The sequence below is a fragment of the Entelurus aequoreus genome, linkage group LG06 (genome assembly GCF_033978785.1).
Source record: "Entelurus aequoreus isolate RoL-2023_Sb linkage group LG06, RoL_Eaeq_v1.1, whole genome shotgun sequence".
Taxonomy (NCBI): Eukaryota; Metazoa; Chordata; class Actinopteri; order Syngnathiformes; family Syngnathidae; genus Entelurus; species Entelurus aequoreus.
This window is the reverse complement of record NC_084736.1, coordinates 47,776,048-47,801,101: the sequence shown is the minus strand read 5'-3', so window position 1 is coordinate 47,801,101 and position 25,054 is coordinate 47,776,048. Positions and strand designations below refer to the sequence as shown.

Genomic DNA, 25,054 nt, shown 5'->3' with positions numbered 1-25,054 from the left:
CACAAACGAAGTGACAGCGTAGCTGGTTGCGGAGACGGACCAACTTGCGGAACACAACTGGCAGCCAAGGAAAGTCATTTTATTAGAAACAGAAAAATAGAAGAGATGGATTAAGGAGGCTATGAAAATTAGGAAGCGAGGAGCCATCAACAGGGATGAGGGGGCACACATGCTTCCGCACACCTGGAACGCTCTGTCGCCAGGTCGGAGATCTGATACTTTACGGCGGGTCAGGCAACTTTATTTAGCTGGACTCTGCTCTTAAAATGTTGGTTACTGTACTTTCATTGAAAAGTTATTGAAAATATAAAATGTGAGCAGAAATGGTTTCCTCTTGTTAACTAAATCTTAAGTGTTGGTTGCACTTTATTCAAATAAGGTTTCAAAGCATTGGCCATTAATTGTTGTTGTTTTTCTAAAAAGTTACTGAATCATTTTGGATCATTCCAAAAAATAATATCGTCCCTGAATCGAATTGGCAACTACAAACTCTGAATCAAATCGTTAAAACCAATCGTTACACCCCTAGTGAAAAGGCTATATAGTTTTGCAGGAGTTGTTATTGCTTGATCCTACCTTACCTGATCCTAGCATGCAGTTATCTCTTCAGCCATTTCTCAAGATAGGGAGGTAAATATTAACTTTTTGCTGAGGATTTTATTAAGATAAAGGGCAAGATATACTCCAGCAGGTAAGCACACCAAAGCTGTCCTGCCCCAGCGGTCAGGGAGGTACAGACCCACTCTGTTCCAAGGCAAGTTATTGCACTCGCAACTTGGATTCAGTGTTTCTTGATGTATAATGTCATCTAGAGCTGGGCGATATGGCTGAAAACTGCATCACGAAAAAATGTTTTATATCGGTCGATATCGATAGTCATTGATATTGACCAGCGGGGAATATATATAAATATAAACATTTGTATTTAAAATTCAACCTTTCTCTAATTATAATACCTTCAGCTATCAAGACAGAAAGGAAAGGAAATGTCAACGCAACCTTGAAAAACACTGAATGTAAACAAAATTCTAAAATCACATTGAACATTTGACAATAGCCTCTTAAAATTAAGGTGCAAAAATAAGGAATACATTAGAAATGCTTAATTAAGTGTAACAATATAGTGCAAAGCGTAAAAATGTAAACCGAGAAACCTGAGAAGGGTAAATGTGTCAAAGGTGGTGCGGTATTCCTAATTACGAGCGCATTGGTATGACTATGGTCCGTTTAAAAAAAAAAAAAAAAAACTGCCATATTGTCAAGGTGACTTTTCCTGATTTATCAAATATTTCTTTGCTCTCTGCAGCACTTATTTTTAGTTTCTCTTCTCGCTACATGCAGAGAATCAACCGGGAGACACAAGATGGCGCAACAAACTTTGTAGTTGATACTGTTACCTCACCGAGCTTTGAGCATGTCACTCCCACTGATCAGTGAACACTTCCTGTGTTGTACAGTGAGCGAGTGCCTTTGTACATGTAACCAACTTTGCTTCGCAACTTTCTGTTTTTACAGACTAATAAAAAAACGTATATTTAACGTTTTTATTGAACACATTTTTATTGATATCATGTTTCTACTGCGATATATATTTATATCCTTTTATCGCCAAGCCCTAATGTCATCTTTCGGACCTTCTACTTGTGTTCTCCTCATGCAGGCCTCACATTTTTTTCCAGATAATCCCACACCCTTAGTTAAATATTTACTTGTTTTTCTGAGTATTCTACTACCACCCAGCACAGAGACCAAACAATTTGTTCTACTGTGATTTGTGCAATAGGATTAAAAGGCCCGCATCAGAATTAGGATCACAGGATCACAATGTGTGTTAATTTTTATGGACCGCCCTACTGTTTTGTCATTAGGCAAGGCAAGTTTTTTTATAGATCACAATTTATATGCAGTGCAATTAAAAGTGCTTTAAATGCTCTAAAAAATCTAATAAAAGTAATGAATTAAAATCAAAGAGGTCTGATAAAATACTTTCAGTTCTCATGTGCACCGATGAAAATAAGTGTTTTTAGCCTGCATTTGAAAATTGCCAAAGTTGAGGCCTGTCTCACATTTTCTGGAAGACTGCTCCAGATTTTAGCAGCATTGTTAATATGACTTAAACATGTCTGAGAAGGACTTTGGCACAAGACCATGAAAATACTTAATTTCCTGGTTCTAGTCAGGACTCGAGCAGCAGTATTCTGAATGTATTGCAGCTACTTTACAGCTTGTTAAGAAAGCCCAGGGAGAAGGCCATTACAGTAGTTTAGCCCAGGAGTTCCTAACCTTTTTGAGTTCGGGACCCAACTTTTCCAGTGGCCTGGGTCCCACTCAAAAAATTACACTGTAATGTTTCTCTTGATTTTAATCTTATTCAATAACTACATTTAACACTAGAAGTCCCAGCATTTTTCTGTCTACCTAGAAGACCCAGAGAGGGGTCATTTGGCCCGACGCTTTTCCCGAATACACTAATCACTCATTTTGTTATGGTAATGAGGCTGTTAGGGGCAGTTTGTCTAGGTAGACAGAAACATTATACATGTGGGAAATGCCGAAAGGAGCAATGGCAGTGCCAGGATTGTGAGTGACTGCTCAAATGTATGTCAGTCACGTTTACATGGACATGGTTTTTCATTCTTTGTAAATATGCTTTTTTCTTTGTAAATTTTTTTTTTTAAACTATTTTTGGCACACAAAAATAACAATTGCTTCTGCAACAACCCTCCACACCAAAACTGGGAAAACAGTTGCTTTTTCATTCTTTGTAAATATGTTTTGTTTTGTATTTTTTTTAACAATAAATGTCAGAGTGTTGATCCCTTCATTCTGTTGATCCTTGCAAAAACACACACAACCTACCTCAGAACTAAAGCTTGAGCTGTAAGGTCCCCTCCCCCACACAGGCTCAAGTGGCCCCCTGCCGTGTGCCACTAACAGCCACATTTTCATAACAAAAGGAGTGTCCACAGGGGGGACTAGGGGTCAAATGACCCTCTTGTGTGTTTTCTAGGTGAACGTGTCAATTGACCCTTCTCTGGGACTTCGCGTGTTAACCTACTTATACCGATTGTAGCTGAGATAGGCTCCAGCGCCCCCCGTGACTCCGAAGGGAATAAGCGGTAGAAAATGGATGGATGATGGATAGTCTAACAGGATAAACCTTGTCAAATGATACAAAACTATATGTTAATCACAAATATTATCAAGGGTTAGGTCAGGCTGATTACAAAAATAAATACTAATAAAAATATACTGCAAAAGAAGACTGATGAAAAATACATTTACATACAATTACACAGTAATAAAATACATTTCACCTATATAAACAGATTTAAATAATAATGAATATGTTTCTTAACTAAACTGTAAATAAAATGAAAGTGCAAATTAAAATAAAGTATTTTTTGCGCTTTAGAAACCTCTTCATCACTATACCTCCGACTTCTTCTGTTTGTTTGATATTTGCATTACTGCCACAAGTGGTGGAAAATAATATTGAAACTGAGGGCTGCCGTAGTCCATAGACCACAGCTGAGAAACATATATATTTTGGAGGGCCACTGGGGGCTGCTCACGGCCCAAAAAATGGCCTATGGTTAAGAAACACTTGTCGAGCCTGCCGGAGACAAAGGTTGTCGTTATGGTTGCGCGATATATGTTGCAAAATATGTAAGTTTGGCAGACAATAAAAATTGTCATATTGTGATAATGCATGTTGATGACACATTCTAGCTGTGTTCCTCAAATTTAACAGCGACTAGTGAATGAAGGCGCCTCAACTCACTGTAGCAAGCTAGCGGCTTATGTTCCTTCACAGTGCAACTTCTAAATCAATAATCTAAGCAAATAAACTGTTGTTTCCTTAAAGTATTACTATAACTTGAGGACTAAAGCACAAGGACTATCTAAACATGCTCCACTACATGCCATACAGTAGGACGGGGAAAAACATAGCTCTCCGCTAAGCTAGAGCGCTTGAATGTAAACAAATATAGACCGTAACGATAAGTATAGTATCAATATATGGTTAATGCAACAGGATTAAAGCGATATTTTGTATTATCACAAAATAGTTTTTTGTTGTTTGTTATTGTTTACATTCTCTGGAAATGGGAACTAATAGTAGTTTTTGCTTTTGTTTAGATATTTTGCACTATTGATTTTATTTAAAATTTTGTATGTAATAAAAGGGTAAACGGAAATAATTTTAATTATTAATTGATATTGTCGGATTATAGCTGTAGTCAAAAACTTAAATATTTAATGATCCTGAGAATTTTAAGTAAGAACATTGGTATGGCCAATTCTGCCTCTGTAAAGTAGCTACTTGGTATTGGGTTGTTACTCAAATTGTAGTATGATCCAAAACTAATGTAACACATTGAAACGAATAAGTGCTTAGTACATTTAACAGAAGTATAGATGGATAGATTGTTAGAGCAGAAAGTAAGCAGATATTAGTAAATATGGTTTTGAGAAAATAATACAACTGTAAATGATGTAATATGTTACCTCATACAACAGCAGCTAAATTAGGAGCATTTGTAAGCTGTTTTGAAAGAGTTGTATGGGGAATAATATATTGTGATATACAGCTAGGTCCATAAATATTTGGAAATTGACACAATTGTCAGTATTTCAGCTCTGTACAACACCACAATGGATTTGAAATGAAACAATCAAGATGTGCTTTAAGTGTACACTCTGAGCTTTAATTTGAGGGTACTTACATCCAAATCAGGTGAACGGTGTAAGAATTACAACACATTTTATATGTGCCTTCCACTTTTTAAGGGACCAAAAGTAATTGGACAAACTAACATAATCATAAATCAAATTGTCACTTTTTAATACTTTGTTGCAAATCCTTTGCAGTCAATGACAGCCTGATGTGTGGAACACATAGACATCACCAGACGCTGGGTTTGGTCCATGGTGATGCTCTGTTGTAGGGGTCTTCACTTCCTGCTTGTTCTTTGGGCATTTTACCTTCAGTTTTGTCTTCAGCAAGTGAAATTCATGCTCAATCGGATTCAGGTCAGGTGATTGACTTGGCCATTGCAGAACATTCCATTTCTTTGCCTTAAAAATCTCTTTGGTTGCTTTCGCAGTATGCTTCGGGTCAGTGTCCATCTGCATTGTGAAGCACCGTCCAATGAGTTTTGAAGCATTTGGCTGAATATGAGCAGATAATATTGCCCGAAACACTTCAGAATTCATTCTGCTGCTTTTGTCAGCTGTCACATCATCAATAAATATAAGAGATCCAGTTCCACTGGCAGCCAAGCATGCCACTACCACCACCATGCTTCACTGATGAGGTGCTATGCTTTGGATCTTGAGCAGTTCCTTGCCTTTTCCATACTCTTCTCTTTCCATCATTCTGCTACAAGTTGATCTTTGTCTCATCTGTCCATAAGATGTTGTTCCAGAACTGCACAGGCTCTTTTAGATGTTTCTTGGCAAACTCTAATCTGGCCTTCCTGTTTTTGAGGCTCATCAATGGTTTACACCTTGTGATGAAACCTCTGTATTTCCTCTGGTGAAGTCTTCTCTTAATTGTTGACTTGGACACAGATACACCTACCTACTGGAGAGTTTTCTTCATCTGCCCAACTGTTGTGAAGAGGTTTTTCTTGACAAAGGAAATAATTTGTCTGTCATCCACCACACTTGTTTTCCGTGATCTTCAATGTCTTTTGGTGTTGCTGAGTTTAGCAGTGCGTTCTCTTTCTAAGAATGTACCAAACAGTTTGTTTGGCCACACCTCATGTTTTTGATATCTCTCTGATGGCTTTGTTTAGATTTTTCAGCCTAATGATGGCTTGCTTCACTGATAGTGACAGCTCTTTGGACTTCATATTGAGAGATGACCTCCCCACATTCCAAACTAATACCACACTTGAAATGACATCTGGGCCTTTTATCTGCTCTTTGTAAATGAAATAAATGAAAAAAAACAAGGGAATAACACACACCTGGCCATGGAACAGCTGAGTAGCCAATTGTCCAATTACTTTTGGTCCCTTAAAAAGTGGAAGGCACATATAAAATGTGTTGTAATTCCTACACTGTTCACCTGATTTGGATGTAAATACCCTCAAATTAAAGCTCAAAGTCTGCACTTAAAGCACATCTTGATTGTTTAATTTCAAATCCATTGTGGTGTTGTACAGAGCTGGAATACTGAAAATTGTGTCAATGTCCAAATATTTATGGACCTAACTGTATATTGTTACCGCAAAAGGCTGCAATATATATCGCAAGGCCATATCGCCCATTCCTAGTTGCCATAGCTAAGTAAGAATGTCGAACAATGACCCACACAGCCACTTCACATAAATATACATTTATAGTGTCCTTGCTGTCTAGGGACACTGTGGCATGTGTATCCAGGAATGTAGAAACAAATGTCTCCTGCTCTTCGTGCTGTTGTGTATGACACATTCATTAGGTGCAAACTGACACCAGAACTCCATATGTAAGCAAATTGCACAAGAAATATGATCTCCTGACCATTCCTACCATGCACTAATTGAAGTCAGATCAGTACAAGCTGCTTTGATGCTGCCCCTGAGAAGCTGATGTTTTTTTTTCTGCTCGTAGGATTCGGACAAAACTGCTTAACCAGCTTCAAGGAAACTTTGAAGCAAGGTAGAGCAAATATTTCATATAGTTTGTTATACAGTAGTTTGTTTATGTGACTTAGTGATTAGTTTCATTCAAAATTCTGCTCGTAGGGGAGGTTTAATTGTCATCATGCGTGACATCCCTAAGCAAATCTCCTGAGATTTTAGTAAATCATAAAACTTTTGCACTGTACCCTTTCGAAAGGATCACCTCCACAATCGTTTTTTGTTTTGTTTTTCTATTTTTTGTGGTAGCAGTGAGGTAGTTGGCACTAGCATAGCGACTAAACTGTTGCCAGTCTGTGTCATGGTTGCTCAGTAAATGACTCAAGCCACAATAATTAGTAGTCAGTAATGAAAGAAGAGAATGGACACGACATCATGAGAGTTAGGTTTGAGTAGGGATGCGTACTGAATTTGGTGCTGTTTTAAGTACCGACCGAAATTCGTAGACTCAAGCAAAATCAAATGGTGACATATTTTGATGTCTTTGTGGCGCGTGACGTCACGTGCGATTGCACCGGCTCAAGCTCATGCAAAATGCGCTTACTTGATGCTAATTTACATTGGATGTGGCATAGACATGCTACTGATTAGAATTAACGATTTCACATAGTGATTTCAACACCTCCAAATTTGGTAATTAAAACTACAACTAAGATGCATGTTACAATCAAACAGCTGGTGTGTAATAAGTACTATACTTTCAATTATAAATGCGTTGTATGACTCAACAAAATAAAAGATTGCCACATTCAACTTATTGGCAAAGACTACTTACTGCTAAGGCAACACACCCTACTCTATACATTCCTGCCATCTAATGTATTGGAATTGCAACTGCATTGCTAGTTCACTGTATAATATATACAGTATATAGTACTTGTAAATGAGACACATGAGTGTTGGAAAAGGACTAGACAGCGCAGTTCAGTGTTGAATGTTATAAAAAAAAAAAATGTTTTTTAAAAATGAAAACAATTAAGGTATATTAATGCATTTGAAAACACATAAAAGTCCCGAAAATTGGTAGCATTGAGTACCGCCAGTATCGATTTCTTGGTATCCTGATTTGATACCATATCAATTCAAATGTAAAAAGTACCCATCCTGAAGTTAAAGTACACAATTTTTTTTCTATATTCCATATTTTGTATAAATAATTTTTTCATGTTTTGTCAGCAGTTCGTAAACGCATCAGCTGTAGTTTAGAACCGACTTTTTGTCAAAATCCTTTTAATCTGACTAAATATTTCATCTCAACTTGAACATTCCACAGTCCTTTTGTTCAGAAAACACCAGTGGGGGCTCAGCAGTGCTTGCTCAAGGGGAATGAGAATGTTCTCGGAAGATTGAAAGAAGTATAAAGTGGACAGTAAAAGCAGGGTTTTATGCACTGTGTCTGATACAACTCTGTTGGATTTTTTAGAACCTGAAATGGCGTCACAGCTCGATGCACTAAAGGTTACTACTGTGCACGCCGCCTACAGACAGATCAGATATTTATACCTGCTGCTGATAGATATTTATCACCTCTTTTAGATTAGAGGGAGTATTAACACAGCTATTCCAGTCCAGTGGTTCTGTTTTGAGTCAGGATGTATGTTGCAGATGTCAGCCAGCATAAGAGCACATACATGCCATTTGAGCAAATCTAGTTAAATGTGGACATCGTGAGGTCGCGTCAGCTGACGGATGTGCCTTCGCCCGTAAACGATGCGATTTTAGTTAACCATGCTTTATTTTGCATCAGCGGCCTTTTGCAGAGCGGGGGTCTTTACCAGCTAAACGTAACGGTGAAATTCCGATCTTAAAGGAAACGGTGGAATTCTGTTCACATGCATGTGTTTGCTCTGGTTCCTGCCTTGTGCGCTCTGTGTCTGGAGGTGGGTGGGGCACATTGCAGGATTGAGGAGTGAAATAGTTTCACGATTTTGGATGACCGCAGAAGGTGAGGTCGTGACAACCTTTGTTTCAGGAGAAGGCAAGCTCTTGTTTAGTTACGCTTGTACACTGGAATAAGACATCAGGCTTTAATTAACATTCTTGTTTATTTTGTAGTAAAATCTAAAGCAATGGGATCCACATGTGCCCTGAATCTGTCTTGGCTAGGCAGCCATTGTCATAAAAGACAACTTTCAGATGCATCATAGCAAGAAGATTTTTTTGCTGTCTCCTCAGTGACAACAAAAGCTGAAATTTTACATTGTTTATTGTCACAAGATACTTGGTCTTATAGAAAAGGGTTTCTGACATTTATTTCCCTACTCATCTCTCTCTCTGCAGCCCCATGAGTTTGACGAGTGTCGTTTTGACATCAGTGTCAACGACAGCGTTTGGTACCTCCGAGCAGAAGACCCTGAGCACAGACTCCAGTGGATCGAGTCCATTGAGTTGCACAAGGTTAGTAAAAGGAAGCACAGTGATTTCTCTCTGCTTTTCTTCAAAGGTGACATTTGATGATTTCAGTCTACAGTTTTAAAACACTTCCTTGTAGTCTAGATAATATGTATTAGATATGCTTTATTGTAGTGTTTGCTCCACGGTCATTTTTTTGAGCTGTTTTTCAAGTCTGTCTGCAAGCTGTCTGTTGTTGAGGAGTTTCCCGATTGCAAATTAAAAAAACAAAACAGGTACCAACAGGTAAGAAGAGTTGGTTTTGCATTAAGGACGCACCATTATATCGGCAGACAAAATTATTGACTGATAATAGGCAATTATGCCAATTAATAATAATAATGAAAAATCAACCGATAAAATGTGCTGCTAATAAAAAAAGATAAAGGAGCCACCAGCGCAGGGTTTCTTTACCGTCTCAGAAGCAGACATTTGTGTTCCGTACAAATTCCACCGGGATGGAAAAAGAAGATATTGACAACAAATTTGATAAGTCACCTTAAAATTCACCATTGTGAAGTTTTTTATGAAAGCAGTAGTTAAGTTGCCTCTGCTGTAAGCCGAGACATGGCGTTAATAGCGGTGACCACAGCATTTGTAAAGCCACAGGGCTGATGAGAAAGCAAACGTTTGATAGAAAAGACCTTAGGGGGAAAGAACTTGACAACAAAATGAGTAGTTGTTTATGTTTAACTTCATGGTGTATCTGGAGACACAGGTAACTGTTAGTTACCTTTTATGATTTCTTAGTAGGGAAGAAATGCACTTTACTATATGAACCATGATTTCTTTGTTCTGTAATTGAATGTTGCCTTTCTAAGGGGCAGGCACTTTTTTCTTTTTTGCACTATTTTATGTCTGTCATGGAAAAATATAATTTTATTTATTTAATTTTTGTCAATTAAGACGTGTTACTCCACCTGTTTTGGTGTTGTTGCAGAATCTAATTAGCTTAGTTTCATTGGCCTATTTATGTATGTTATGTTGGACAGATTGTTTTTTGGGGTTTTTGTTTTTTATGAAATCATATTCAGAATGTTTGAGTTGCATGTAAATATCACTGTATTCCAACTTGTTTTTGCACTACGTATTGCTTCGAATGGTTTCCACGGGTCAGAATTACAATAGTAAGAGTATTTTTAACTCAAATTATAATTAATTAAATGAAGAATCATCAGTTGGCATTATTCTATTCCCTACAATTAGATTTGTATATTTTTGGTAGAGGGTATACATTTAGGGCATATGGTTGAACTGTTAAATTAATTTCTACTTGCAAAATCTTGTGTATATATGGTTATTGTTATCCCTGGTTACAGTTCAAATTCCCATTATCGTGCATCCCTATTTTGCATAATAGGGCACTTTTAAGGTCTAAATATATATATATATATATACACCTAGTGGTGACGTCCCGACGTAGTTAGTTGCCAAACCCCGCGAAATGAGGCATCCAAAACTGCAAAGACGAAGACGAAACTCATCATAGGTCTCCTTTAAATCGGTCGTGTTGATTGTAAATTGTGTAATTTGTCGGAGCAGATGCAAAATACAGTATATCTGACACAGAATAATATCAGCAGGTTATCTCCATAACAATGTTCATTTAGATTTGGTCATTCTGTTTTTGTTTTGGATTTTCCTGTGTTCTTTTGTGTTCTGCCCAACCCTTGCAAATTACTACCTTCATTATTTCTCAACCGTTGGTTGCAATAACGCCCAGCTAATGCAATTAATACCACAGAGCCACTTTTTGACCTAGCTTACCAGTCTCTCAGGAACTTTGATAAGACGCAGAGGGGAGATTCTCCTGTCATAATGAGTCATCTCCCAAGAGCATCACAAATATGATATTGAATCTATGTTGTACTTCCATTATTCATATTTTTTCCTATTACTCACGACCAAGCTTGGCTGTACTAATTCACTGAGCTGGGTGTGGCAGAGCAATGACACACATCCACAAATCCTTCTTTATGTCTCTCATTTCCCCCTGGGAATGTTAGGAATGAATGTGTGCAAGGTGGGGGTATCCCCAGTCATGAGAATCTATGCAGCTGCTCATTCTGCAGTGATAGCTTGTAGTTATTAAAAGTCTGCCCACGTTAATGTTGTGTATATATGCTGTAGATTGTGTGAAAGGTTTTGTTCACTCTAATCTGTGTTGAATTTGGTGATTCAGGGGGAAAAATTGTTAGACAATATGAATGTATCTTTGTAAATAATAGTTAACTATGAAGATATTTGATGTATTATTGTTGTATGGTGGCTTACTGAACTTGTATGGAATGATAGCCAGCTTTGCTGGTTATATAAAAAAAAAAATGGTGCTGAGGCAGAGGTTCATGCGGGTGTTCCGTCCTGCCAGCTGAGTGTGAGTGGCCGCAGGTCTTTGGTCCATTAGCGGCAGTATGAGAGTTTTTAAGGGTTATGTTTGGACTGTGCCCTGCAGTAACCTCAGCACCTAATGGAATATTACCTGCAGGGCTGCTGATAGGTGAGCCTGTCTGTACTGCCCCCAGCTGGGCAAGAAAAGACCTGCATCAGGGTTCACGTTGCTATTCAACACTGTCATCCATTCTTATGATTAGTGCTGTCAAGTGATTTATTTCTTTAATCAGATGACTCACACATTTAACTTTGGATTAATCGTGATATATCACAAGGTATTACTTGCTTGCTTAAATTAAGCCTTGTTCACACTGCAGGTCAATTCTGATTTTTTTGCACATATGCGACCTGTATTGGATTTTTTCATATCAGTGTGAACGGTGCAATTCCGATTTTTTTTCATATCCGACCCAGGCACCTTTGGTATGTGGATATACATCAGATATATATGCAATGCGTCCTCAATATGAACGCATTCATCTGACCAGAACTTCATCAAAAAGTGATTTGCCAAAATAGACTGTTACAAAGTAAATAGTTGACAACGGAGCAGAAAACTGGTGAAAACAATGTTTTACGAACTCGCGTGAAAGTTCCACGACTCCTGTCTCCGACTGCTTGCCCAAAGACATGCTCTTCAAGCAGACATTGAAGCAAAATATCCCGTAAAACTGCGATCCCCAAAATACTTATCCTCTTTCTTCCTAATCTCCTACGCACAATATTTCCATACAGAAAATGTTGACTTTGATTGCACAAAATCCTTGAAATTGCCACAAATGCGTCAGGACTGAGATCAACTAGAGTTGAGGCCATGTTTACTTCTGCAAACACTGCAGTGTGTGCGACATCATGACGTCATGTTAGCATGCTGGTCAGATTGCATTCACAATAACCTAATCCTAACCCTTTTACCCTAACCCTAAATGGCATATTTTTGTGATGTGACGGTCACTAAAATTATTGGATTTGACAAAAAAAATTCAGATTGGAAATCCGACTTTGCATTGTGATGGCTAGCCTTTGACAAACGAAAAAAAAGACCCCAATATTTGGATGTCAACAGTTTAATCTAAAGTCCAGTCAGGGTGTATATTTGAGTGAAATTTGCTACTAACGACTACAGTAGTTTTATGAGGTAATGTAATAATGTACAGGATTTACCTTGGTGAGCAGACTTCTACGGTATACCCTTCCAGCTGCTTCTCCGTCAAACACACAATCAGCAGCTTTTCCATATTTTAATGGGTAAAGTCTGTCGTTTAGATATTATTTCAACATTCTTGGACGGCGTTCAGTAAGATGCAGACTAGAAGTGATACGCTCAAAATGCTTCGTATTGTTTTTAATGATTTATTTCCCTAAAGGAGTCCTATTAAGTTCTGTATGTGATGTTACCTTTGTTGTGTATTTGGGATCCCCCTATATCCCAGAAATTTGACATCAAACCATGGAGGAACAGCGGAGATATTTGAAAAACAATCTTGCCTTCTTCCAAACTTGCTCCAAAAGAGCCTTTTGGAATTTGAGACTTAAGTGATGCATTTTCCCTTGGTTAACGTCAGTGGATATTTATATTTATGGTAGAAGTTTAACTGAAGAGCTTTGCTCAAGTCTGCCGTTTTTATTAGATAGTCTGTAAAACAAAATCTATGCCAATTTGGCCAAAGCACCACCATGCCGTGTTATGGAGACCACAAAGAAATGTTTTTAACGTAAGAAAAAACATCATAATATGAGCTCTTTAATTCAAAGAATATCTGTCAGAATTTACTGACAGTTTGGTTATGTTTGGGTTTTCCTTTGTGTTTGTGTTTATTTCCTGTCAGCGCTTTTCATTTAGTTCCACTCCCTGCATGTCTCCCTGACCGCTTGTTTCCCTCACCTGTCCCTGATTGGCAGCCTGGCACACCTGGTTGCAGTTGCCAATCAGGCTGCTATTTATGCCTGCCTCGCCCTCCAGTCAGGGCTCTATGACGGTTTCCTGGTTCCTGTTTTCCCTGCATGTGCACTTACCAGTTGCACTATTTCCTTTTTGACATTAAAGTCATGCTTTCCTGTGCTACGCCTGCCATCTCTGCATCTTGGGGTTCAAGACTGACAGCACCTGACAATATCATCCTTTTCTTCCAGACTCTCCTCCACACTCGCTTTCTTTGTCACAGTTGTTGGAAAAACAAAGTTATGTCGATGTCTAGTGAAAAGCTAATGCTATCGTGTAAGACGGGATGTTTTGGTTGAGTTTTAATGTATTTTTATTTCCCTGTGAAATTTTCCAGGCCAACTAATGGCGTGGATGCTTGTAACTCAAATTTTTGCTTTCAACTTAAATCACACGAGGCGTGCTCTTATCTCAAAACACTCTTAAGTTGAGGTACCATTAATGCAATCCTTTTTCCTTTTTAAAAAGTACAAGCATGTGTTTACAGGCACACAAGTCAGGTTTTTAACAAGCCACCAAAATGAAGTGCTTTGGTGTTAAGCAAAATACTTTTGGCCAGGTTGGCTTTATAAGTGGGAGTGTTTGTGTTGGTTGTGTGAAAAGTTGCTCTAAATGTAGCGACTTCAAGTGCGGTCCTCGATGATTAATGCATTTTTCAAGCCCTTGTTCTCGCAGCAACCACAATCAAGAGGGACACACAAAACTCTCCATCGCACCAGCAAGACTGTTCCATTTTGTCGTGTTCCTAGGGGTGGAAGAGTAGCACATTTTTTTATGCCCCCTCCGCGCAATTTGTCATCACTGCTTCAGGCTGCTTGCTTGTGCTTTATTCTTAAATGGATAATCCCAACAAGCATGGACAAAAAAAGTGAAACAAGTAAAGCAGAAGAATCTTGGAAATGTTTCCCCTTCCTACCTCCCCCCCCGTGTTTCTCTCTCTAAATCTGCGACAGTCTACTGTAGGCTGCGTCCATCGCCCACCCGTGTGATACATTTTATTACCCAAACAGCACCAGACCGCTCTGATCTTTCTCTGTAATGCATACATGCTTGCAAATGGAATCCCTCCCCGGCTCGCGCTCATGCACTCGCACGCTCACTGGGTCAGCGATGGATGCTGCGCATAAAGACGGGCAGGATGAAATGGTTTCACATATCCGGGTGTGTGGTCTTGTGTGCTAGATGTGTGCGGGCTAAAAGCTGGGCTGCTTCACTCTTCTGAGGAATTCTCCATTTCATCTTTCAATGTCTTCTGCTCCTGTTCCAAACCAGTGGATGTTTTTTTCCTCCCTTTTTTCTGTTATCTTGATGCTCTCTCTCCTTAACAAACTCAACTGAGTCTCTATTGCTGTTCTTCTCCGCCTCCTCCTCTTGCTGCTTTTGTGCCAGTAAGGTGTGTCCGGGGAAACTGGAGTACTGGACTTGAGCGTCTGAACTGTCAGAACACACTGTGGTGTTTGGGAGTGGGAAACGCCTGGGCCATGTTGGGGCCAGCAAACCACCGGGGCTGCAGCAGTGTCCTGCTCTGCTTTGGCTGCTGGAATGGTCGAATGGTGGGCTCATTTCATGCTGGCATGCTGCCTGATAACACACATCATAGTACTCTTGTGCCACTATTCCGCATGTCTTGTTCGCCCTTATTCATAAAGTTATCTATATCAGTACGTGCATGTTTACAATGTCAGCGTTACTCGCTCTGGAACTATTCGTGAAGATCAATTTGTCTTGAATTTGACTTCTGCATGCAATGACTACTGCAAGAATTAATTATTGCACATCTAAGGGTACATTAACTCAAGGGTTTTCCAGGCCAAGGACCCATAAATTGATGGAAAGAAGGCAAAGGACTCCCTACTTATAAATTTTGTATGCAATTATGATTGCATTTTGCATTAAACTAGTCCCTAAAGGTACCTTGTTATTGTGCAATAATAATGAAATTCAAAACAGTATTGTGCTGTTAATGCTAACTGGCAACTGGTGTGCAAATTGCTAGCTGGAGGGCTGTACGCTTATTTTTCACTTGGAGCACCAGTGCTACTAAATGGGGGGGAATTAGTAGCACAGGAAAAAAATGTGGTGCAATATGGAATGTCTTTAATATCAAAAATGTAATTAACACTCAAGCAATGTACGCATGTGCACTCCTACATATAAACACAAAGCCATCATAAGGCCAATTGCAATCCTCAATTAAGCACAGGCAACAGCCCTACATTTTGTAGCATTGTTGCTAACACTAGTGTAGGGCCAGGCGATATGGACCAAAACTATACGATTATAGTTGGGCTGAATATCGATATAGGATATACAGTAAATTGCGATAATTTTTCTGTAAAGTGAGGTTAGACAAAGTTAAACACAAACAAGTGTTGAGTTGTTTTATTGAAACCATTTTTTTTAAAATGTTGGTTTCATGTGTAGATGCACATAAAAAAAATATTAAAAGGGGTCATATAAGGTTTGCATGTACTGAAACATGTGCATGTAGAACATGCAGAGCTGATCTACTAAATATGTGCAAAGTGGATTGCATCCATTAAGTGAGCAGAATAAGATGTGCAATCAGTTTTGCTTAATATTAATATGCAAAATGTATGCTGATCATGAAAACGGCCACTAAGGGAGGAAAATATGCAAATATTATTATTTAGCACGCGCAATGTAAATAATCAACACGCATCACCGTTTTGGGAGCACTGTTTCATTTTATTTAGCACGTTTCAGAAGGATTTGCAAACTGACAGTTCCACACATGGCTGCAAAATCAGTGTTTGTGCTGCATAGACAGACGAGAATCGTCCGTCCTACGTGTGTGTCAACATTTAGGACCGTAGAAATAAAAATATTAGACATATTGTCAATTCAGCTACATAATTGTATAATTTTAGAGCTGCTAGAAGACTTAATGGGCTGATTAAAACACATTCAATTGATGCGCTTTGGTGTCCTTAAATATTTTATTAAGGATGTTTGCTTTTTTCACATAGAATATATATCATTAAAATATTTCTTATATGAAAACTACATCAATATTGAGTGGCGTAAGTGTAGCCCCCCCACATGCAGCTTCAGCAGAAACAAAATGGTGTCAATGTAGATGCACTGCACAACTGCTTCTAAAATGCCCATAAAAAGTGGTAGATGTCTCCTGCTTGTTTGAAAACATAGCAAAATGCCACAGGTAGGAGCTTGTATAGCACATGCAAAATCCTCATTTCAATAAGGCGTTCTGCACCACTTTAAAATTGTACACAGTCTTAGTAAATCATACGCAAGACGCCCACTTACAGTACATGCGGATTTCCACGTAGTGTTTGGATCTTACTTAGTAAATTAGTCAATTAGGTTTATGACGTTTTGTTCGTGTTTGAAGACTTTGAGTGTCTGAGCTACAGCTCTGTCCCTCTTTGTGCATGGAGGAGGGACACACACAGAGTGATCAGTGACACTTCCGCATCAATCACTTGTCCCATTTGGTTATGGTTTAAGTTTATTTTGAACATGCTATACAGTTGGGCGAACATTTTACTCTAGTTTGTTCAACTTTGGATGGATTAATTTTAGGAGCAAAATGCAATTAAAAGGGTTAAAATTTGTATTTGACGTGTGCTCCTTTTTTTTCTTTTTTTTAATACTCTAATGACCTAGTTGCAAATGTGAGTAAATTGCTCTCATTGTACAGCCTTGAACTGGCAACTAGCGTGCTAATCGCTAGCTGACAACTAACGCATTAATCACTAGCTGGCAACTAGGGCGCCAATTGCTAGCTGGCAGCTAGAGCGCCAATTGCTACCTGACAACTAAAGCGCTAATCGCTAGCAGATACCTAGTACACTGATCGATGGATGACAACTAGAGCGCCGATTGGTAGATGGCTAATCACTAGCTGAAAATCGCTGAAGCACAGTCTTATTCTCTTATACTACACTGCCACACTTCCATTACAGTTTGGGTATGACTACACTGCCACAGTTCCATTACAGTTGGGATATGAGCATTAGCAAAGCAGAAGGGTCAAAACAGCATTAGTGACATACTTCCAAAAATAAGTAAATATATGGGAAACACTGAATTTGTTTAAAGATAGCAAGCGCTAAGAAAAAGTGTTGTACAGTATTCAATACGAACAATACTGAAAAAAGCAGGTATTGATGTTTTTTTTGCATATTGGTATCAACTTGGTATTAAAGTATCGAAACTTTTGACAACCGTAGTCACTTTATATGCATACAAGATACAGACATTGCATTGATTCCATTCCAGAGTTTGTACAACCTAAAGTAATGCACCATGTTGTTGTGTACACTTCAAAGTCCACTGTTAAAGTTGATGAGTAGATCTTATGACTTTGTGTTCTCTGACCAGGAACCCAAAGTGGTCGATAACTCCATACACAAATTCAGACTTTAAAGCTCAATAGTACCTGTTAACCCTCGTTCAAGTATGGGACTTCATTTCTGCATCTCCGATCCCTTTAAAGGTTTCTTCTTTTTCCCCAGTTAGGGTAATTTCTGCATCTCCGATCCCTTTTAAAGGTTTCTTCTTTTTCCCCAATTAGGGTCTTGTAAGTTTTTCCTTGTGGGTTGAGATCGGGGGATGCCGTTGTGAGTTGGAGTTTGAGGCCCTTTGAGTCACTCAGAATCAGAAATACTTTATTAATCCCGTGATAAATTGTGATTAGGTGCTACATAAATACAATTTTATTGATTGATTGAAGAATTACATGCTGCAGTGTCAACTGCTCTGCAGTGATCCCTTTTCTTCATGCCCTCAGTCTCCTGTTGAATAAAATGTTTCCTTACCATGGCCAACTGCCAAATTCAAGGAAGTAGGAAAGGAGACCCTCAATTATTAGCACTGTTTGTTCCGAGTGATCCATTCAAGGAAGCCCATGTTAATTATTTGTACATTGTATTTCAAAACCTAGTAGTAGACTACAGCTGGGCCGAGCTGGTACTGTACAGGGGAAAAGTGGTAATGGTTACCTTTTGAGTCCAATTATTAGATCTATGGGTACACAGAATCTGTACCTTTTTATTTAGAGTCAAGCTTTCGTTTCAGCAATTTGCAGGGCATGTTTTGTATAATCACTGGTAGTTTCCCTTATAGCTCTGTCCAAATCAATGATATTGACTCGAATTAAAAAAAAAAAAAAATGCACAACCACTGTGAGATGAACTCAAAACTTAAATTAGTTTTGCTGCTTGACCAGCAGTATGTGCAAATAAGTGAAAAGATCACTATGGCAACAAACCAGTAAAAAACATTTCATTTTCTTTGCTGTGTTACTTACTTGCTGTTGCTGCACCTCAATCAGTGCAAGCTTTGCAAGTTGCATTGCATCCCGTCTAAGCTTTCTGTATGTTATTGCCCTCAATGAGAGCAAAAATGCAAATGTGGGATGAGTGGGCATCCTTGGCATCTTGTCGCACATACGCCACATTTTTAACACATTTTTGTATTTTAGCAGAGTTGAGGAATCTCAATCATTTTTATGTTTATGTGACTTATTTCCTACTTATGTCTTTTTGTCTTGAATGCTAAGATGAGGTATGTCGTCATTCAGACAGAGTGGGCTTTATGTCTGGTAGCAGTTGTCTGTTCATCGGTCCCATTGTTTCTCCAGTGTTTGGCTGTGTAGGTGGAGGTTCTGCTCTTTTCCAGCTCAGCATTGCTCAGTGCTGCTGACTGCGAGAACTGTTCTACCCTCTCTGTTTTCTTTGTGCCAGCTTCAGACTTTGGCAGCACGTCACTTAATGTCTCCAGTATTTTTCCTCTGTCTCTAGTACTCTTCTTTCCCCACTTGTCTTACTTACTTTTTATTCTGCCTTGCCTCCTTGTTGTCTCTCATTCTACAGGCGGAGTCCGGGTATGGGTCCGAATCTAGTCTGAGGCGTCATGGTTCCATGTTGTCTCTTACCTCAGCAGCCAGTGCCTTGTCCGCCACGTCCACATCCTCCTTCAAGGTAAGTGCACACTCCACCGGACAAATGCAATTAACGATGTGATGTTCTGAATCCTAAAATGGCATGTCTTCCGATTTAGAAGGGTCACAGGCTATGTGAGAAGCTAGCAGAGATGGAGACCTTTCGGGACATTCTTTGCAGACAAGTGGACACGCTGCAGAAATACTTTGACTCCTGCGCTGACGGTGTCTCCAAAGATGAATTTCAGAGGGACCGAGGTAATCTTTCCTATTAATGCACTATACTAATAGGCTTGTATTCTCTAAGGCAGGGCTATTCAACAAAATTGTTCTAGGGGCCACATATACGAAAAACTAGGGGCGGGGAGCCTTGGTCGGACCTGGCCCTTTACTATCATTCTTATTTTCTTCATGTTTTTGAGGCCTATGTCTTTTGTCAGAGTTACACGTTTCTAGGGAAAAAAGCCCTATGCCAAATACAAGTGTCCGCTGCAGTGGATGCTGGCCTAAATTGAGGCCCGAAACCGAGTTTTATATTTTGACTCAAACTTAATTAGATGCATATTTTGGATCTAGTTCAGAGTTATTTTGGATGCATAAAAGCATATTTAACATGATGAAAAGTAGGGCTGCACGATTTTGAGAGAAAAACAAATTGGGATTTTTTTTCTTCTTGCGATAGCAATTCGATTTGTGATTTTATTTGTTATACATAAAATTGCATAAAACTGCAAAAATAATGAGTGATGGAATACATGTTACTTTTACACTGTCAACATATTCATATCTCAAGGTTCCTCACATTAGAACAACATGCAATGATTTACTTTCAAAAATATTTGGCTTTATGCAGACAGACAAAGTTTTTGTCAACATCACGCTCTTTAAAGAACTATTTTATTAAAACTACTCAGTGATTATAATATAATGTAATCATAATATGTAATAATGCAGGTAACCATATAAAAGGATATCAACTTTTATTTCTGATTACTGTAGAATTGTTTACCATTGTACTGTAATTGGAAGGTAAATAACTTTTTTACCCTAAATAAATTAACAAAAAAATTGACCTAAATAGATCTTAAACATCTTAAAGTGCATTTTTTTTCCCAGATGGAAAAATGAGTTTGGATGTTGTCTTTTTGTGTATTATGCTCACGTGACCGCGACAGCATTTTTGTTCAGTCGTCCGTCTGATTTAAGTTAAACGGAACATTTGGCTGTATAATCTTTTTCCTCCTAATTCGTGTTAGTTTGCAGCACTCCTCACCGGCGAGGCTCTCTGTACTATGTGTGTGTTGGCGGTGGTGCACTGCTTTCGTCTTCGCCGAGCCAAAGATTGTTAATGACTGAAAAGAGGGATCACTCCGTTCAGTTAATTCCACTGCAGTGTTTCCCATAAACTGCCAAGATACCTGTGGCGGTGGGGGCGTGGCCACCATGACATCATTGAATAATTTGCATAATTTACTACAATGACATGATTTTCTCTAAAAAGGCTCAACATGTGCTGTTGACCTCTTGGCCAGGTCACCCTTGTGAAAGAGATCTTGATCTCAATGGGTTTTCTTATCTGGTTAAATAAAGGTTCTATCTAAAAAATGTATACTTACTAATTAATAATAACAGTTTTGTTTTAGACGTCCATCCATCCATCCATCCATCCATTTTACAATATAATTACAACACTTTATGTACATATTTATATACAGATTTGAACAATAAGTTATTCACTGAAATATATTTATAAATTGTGGTTCTTACAAAAAATATATCTTATAAAATATAAAAGCTAAAATGTCTCTTAAAGCTCTGCCCCTTTAATTAGTGCATACTAAATAATTTAACTTTAGCCTACTACTACAACCATATTATTTACCAGCAACATAAAGTGAAACAGAGGCAGAGGTGTCCTGCCACAGTCAGTAACAAATAAACAGAAAACAGTAGTGGTCAAATACAAATAAGGCAACAAGAGAAGTATCCTACACTTCTCTTTTGTAAAGTAAATCTGAACAGCCTATATGGGCATCTACATCAACTATATGATTTGCCTGAAAAGCTGGACAGGACAACAAAAAAAAAAAATTAAATAAAATTAAAAAAATAAAAATACAAAAAATAAATCTATTTGTGGCGGACGTAATTCTTTCATGGCGGGCCGCCACAAATAAATGAATGTGTGGGAAACACTGCACTGTTAAATAAACGTGCTGAGAGCGATGCAGAAAGTAAGACATCTCTTTTCCTATTTGAAACGAGAGACGAACAAACGCAAGGCTCAATAATTCTGACTGGCCAACATGTCTGTCACTCAAATGCTGGTCAACGGCGGAGAAAAAAAACAAACAAGACTCTTGCCGTTATTACCGGCACTAAATAAAGCCTCAATGTTAATTCGATTTCGATTAATCGTGGAGCCCTAATGAAAAGGTAAATTAGCAAACCTTTCTGGCACAATTCCTACCGGGGACCAAACCCAGTACATCTTGCTTATGGAATGAAGCGGAATTTCCTATTACATCCTTAACAGTGACGCGGGCAGGAAGCGGCGAGGAATAAGTTTGCGGCAAAATGTCACATTACAGCAGTATTAAAAACAAAACAAGGGGAAAAATAATCTGTCCTAACTTGTACAGCTTTTTGTAAGTTGTTTCTTTGAGAGTCAGTCACTCTTGCAGCTTTCTGTAACTTTTATTTTATCACATTTTTTTGGAGAAGTCAGGGTTTCCCACAGATTGCCAATATACTTGTGGCGGTGGGGGCGTGGCTGGGACAGGGTCAATATCACATCATATAATTTGTATAATCACTGATGTTGTATATATTCTATTTAAAAAGAAAAAAACAATTTATATTAACATGTATTTGTTCTTACATTGTTTTTCTCTCTTTCTTAATGTTGCTGCTTATTGTACAACGTAAAACAGGCCGCACTTTTTTGAAGTTTCTACAGACTTCTCCAATCCTTTTTATTGACTTTTTATTTTTTAAATAACGACTAGCAACAAATATACTATCTTTACTAGTGTTGTTGGAAAATGTATTTGTGTTTGGAGACTCTACGGTCACAAAACACTCGCTCTTGTCACACTTGCCTGGCACTGCTGCTTCAGCTGGACTTTTTCTTCTTTGAGGGCGCCACTGTCCCTCTTAATATTTGCACATTGCACATTTTGTACATCACTGTCCGGGTATATCTTTGATATATTAAAGTACGTCATCATCGCAGATGTACTGCTCCCGCTCCAGACAATCATGTGTGTCGTGCTTACGTCATCACAACATCTGTTTTGGCAGTGTTTTTTTGTGATCAAAGTCGTGGCCAAAAGGGCTATTTTTGATAACCCATTAATACAAAGGGTTTTCATAGATTGCGCTGACATGTTATTTTTCCAGTAGTGGACGAGGATGAAGACGACTTTCCTGCTGCCTCAAAAGCCGATGGTGATTGTCATCACAACAATAATGGCAGCAAAGAGAAACGTGAGTATACCACTGATAATGACCGCCTGTAAAAAAAATAAAAAATAAAATCTAGTCTTGAAGTTGTCACGTTGGCTTTTTTTTTTGTGTTCTTGCCTGCCTGCACCAGTGTTCGCCCCGGCCAGTCCTAAAGGCATCAATGGCATAGACTTCAAGGGGGAGGCCCTCACCTTCAAAGCCACAACAGCCGGCATCCTTTCCACTATGTCACACTGCTTAGAGCTGATGCTCAAACGAGAGGACAGCTGGCAGAAGAGACTGGACAAGGTACTGAGCTGCTTTACACTCAAAGGGACTAAACAGACGGCATTAATGATAACCCGCAATAAAAACCCAGCCGGTTGATATACCGTTTCAAATGAAAATAAGCATAGAACCGCACTTTGAAAAACTCACAAACCAGTGATACCGCTCGTTTCCTCGAGAAGCTACATAGCGCGCTACTTCCTTGCTTAAATGCTAACAGGAATACAAGACACATTGTCTTTCCCCATTATGAACGTCATACTATAGTTGTATAAACACATTGCTGTCTCAGCAACTTAGCTATTCAATTGTGCTCATACAACCTATTGGCTGTGCTCAGTCCGGAGATTTCTAGGGTGTCCCCAAACCTCTCATAAAAAACGATTAACAGTTTTCTTTAATTTAAAACAAATGTTTTTCTTAATTTGTGCGCTCAAAAGTACATACGTTTTTGCAGCCACCCACACACACATGGATTCGTGTGTGTGGGTGGATCACTCAATATATTGTCTGTTGATTTAAAAAAAAAAAAAAAAATTTGGTTAAAGTATTCCAGTGTGTATAAGTACTTTTTGAGCATGTTCAAAAATAACATGATAATAATAAATGTAGTAATTTTGGTTAACAATAACCGTGATTCATTTTCATATCGTTACATACCGAAGACAGACAGAAGTCTAGTGTCCACTCAGTTTACTCAACCCACATCATAGACTACAGCCCACCAACTGCATGACTTAATGAAAAAAAACTGTGTATATTTTGATGAGCTTGGGTCAGAGACACTTCAGCTTCCTTGGGAGTGCTCTTTATTGCATTAGCAATAAGACACAATGACTTCCTAGGAGTTATACTTAGAAGTGGAAATGACAGATGGATCATGACACAGAACACCAATCAAACACATTAGAACAAAGGCATCATTTAAAAGGGTACTTAAACACACGGAGGGACCATTACTAAATGGGGGACGACTTACAAGCGGAAACAACAAACCGCTAGGCACTAAACTATAAGTACTACCTCAATTCGTATAACAAGGAAGTGTAACGCTGCAATATGTTTCATACCTCAGTTTTAAGGTCATGGCTTTGGTTTATTTTGCTACAGTAAGGGGACTGCTTTGCTTTAAAGGACCTATGAGGAATGTTGTCTTTTCTCACTTATAAGTTACAATACTCGTGTTAAACAATGCCAAAGCATCAAATCATAAAATTCATGCATTTTGGCATAAGTTTGCAAGCAGTTTTGGATGCCCTTGTTAGTGGGGGTTTGCAATCTGGCTACGTTGTGACATCACCATTAGGTGGAAGTACTTATTTAGACAACAAGTAAAGCTCTCAGCCTAAGACATAATGTACAGTAAGTTAAATATATATATATATATAATGGATTCCTGTCATTTATCTTTCTGTAATACATTGCAGTGAAAAGTGTCATAGTTTAGACATGGGTGCAATACCAATTGTAATACATTTGATTCAATACAAATTATTTGACAGCCCTAAACGACAGACTGGAGATTTCAAGTTTTCAAGCCCTGGCTTCTCTTTGGCACCATCCCGAGCCATGACTCCCGCTAGCCACAAACATCCAGAGTAGACATGTACACATCTGTACTAGTGATAAGAGATATGGCATTAAAATCAATATAGAAATTATATTGCAGTTTGATTGTATTGCATCCTGCTGCAATAACGATATATATTTGTTTTGTAAATGATGACATTTCAAAACAGGTTATTGTAGAGGCTCCTAATTTGGCTGCTGATGTATGCAGTAACATATTACGTCATTTACAGTGTAGTATTTTGGCAAAATTATTATTAATTCCATCATTATTGATTGTATTGTTTTGTCAAAATCTACTTGCTAATTTACTGATAATAGTTGGTTACTTTCTGCTGTAACATAGCTACACTTCTGGTAAAATGTACTAAGTTAAAGTTAACGTACCCATGATAGTCACACACACTAGGTGTGGCGAAATTATTCTCTGCATTTGACCCATCACCCTTGATCACCCCCTGG

At 38.5% G+C, this 25,054-nt stretch overlaps 1 protein-coding gene across 3 annotated transcripts in view; it reads left to right on the top strand.

Moving 5' to 3' along the window:
• Window positions 1-25,054, top strand: part of LOC133652300 (ceramide transfer protein-like) — a 50,312-nt gene that overhangs the window by 3,213 nt on the left and 22,045 nt on the right. For 2 of the 3 annotated variants that reach the window (XM_062050891.1, XM_062050893.1), the window contains exons 3-7: window positions 8,916-9,032; window positions 19,221-19,328; window positions 19,408-19,546; window positions 22,691-22,777; window positions 22,887-23,044. In XM_062050891.1, coding sequence (XP_061906875.1) covers window positions 8,916-9,032; window positions 19,221-19,328; window positions 19,408-19,546; window positions 22,691-22,777; window positions 22,887-23,044 — 609 coding nt within the window. The remainder of the gene's footprint in view (window positions 1-8,915; window positions 9,033-19,220; window positions 19,329-19,407; window positions 19,547-22,690; window positions 22,778-22,886; window positions 23,045-25,054) is intronic. The other variant, XM_062050892.1, reaches the window with a different exon arrangement.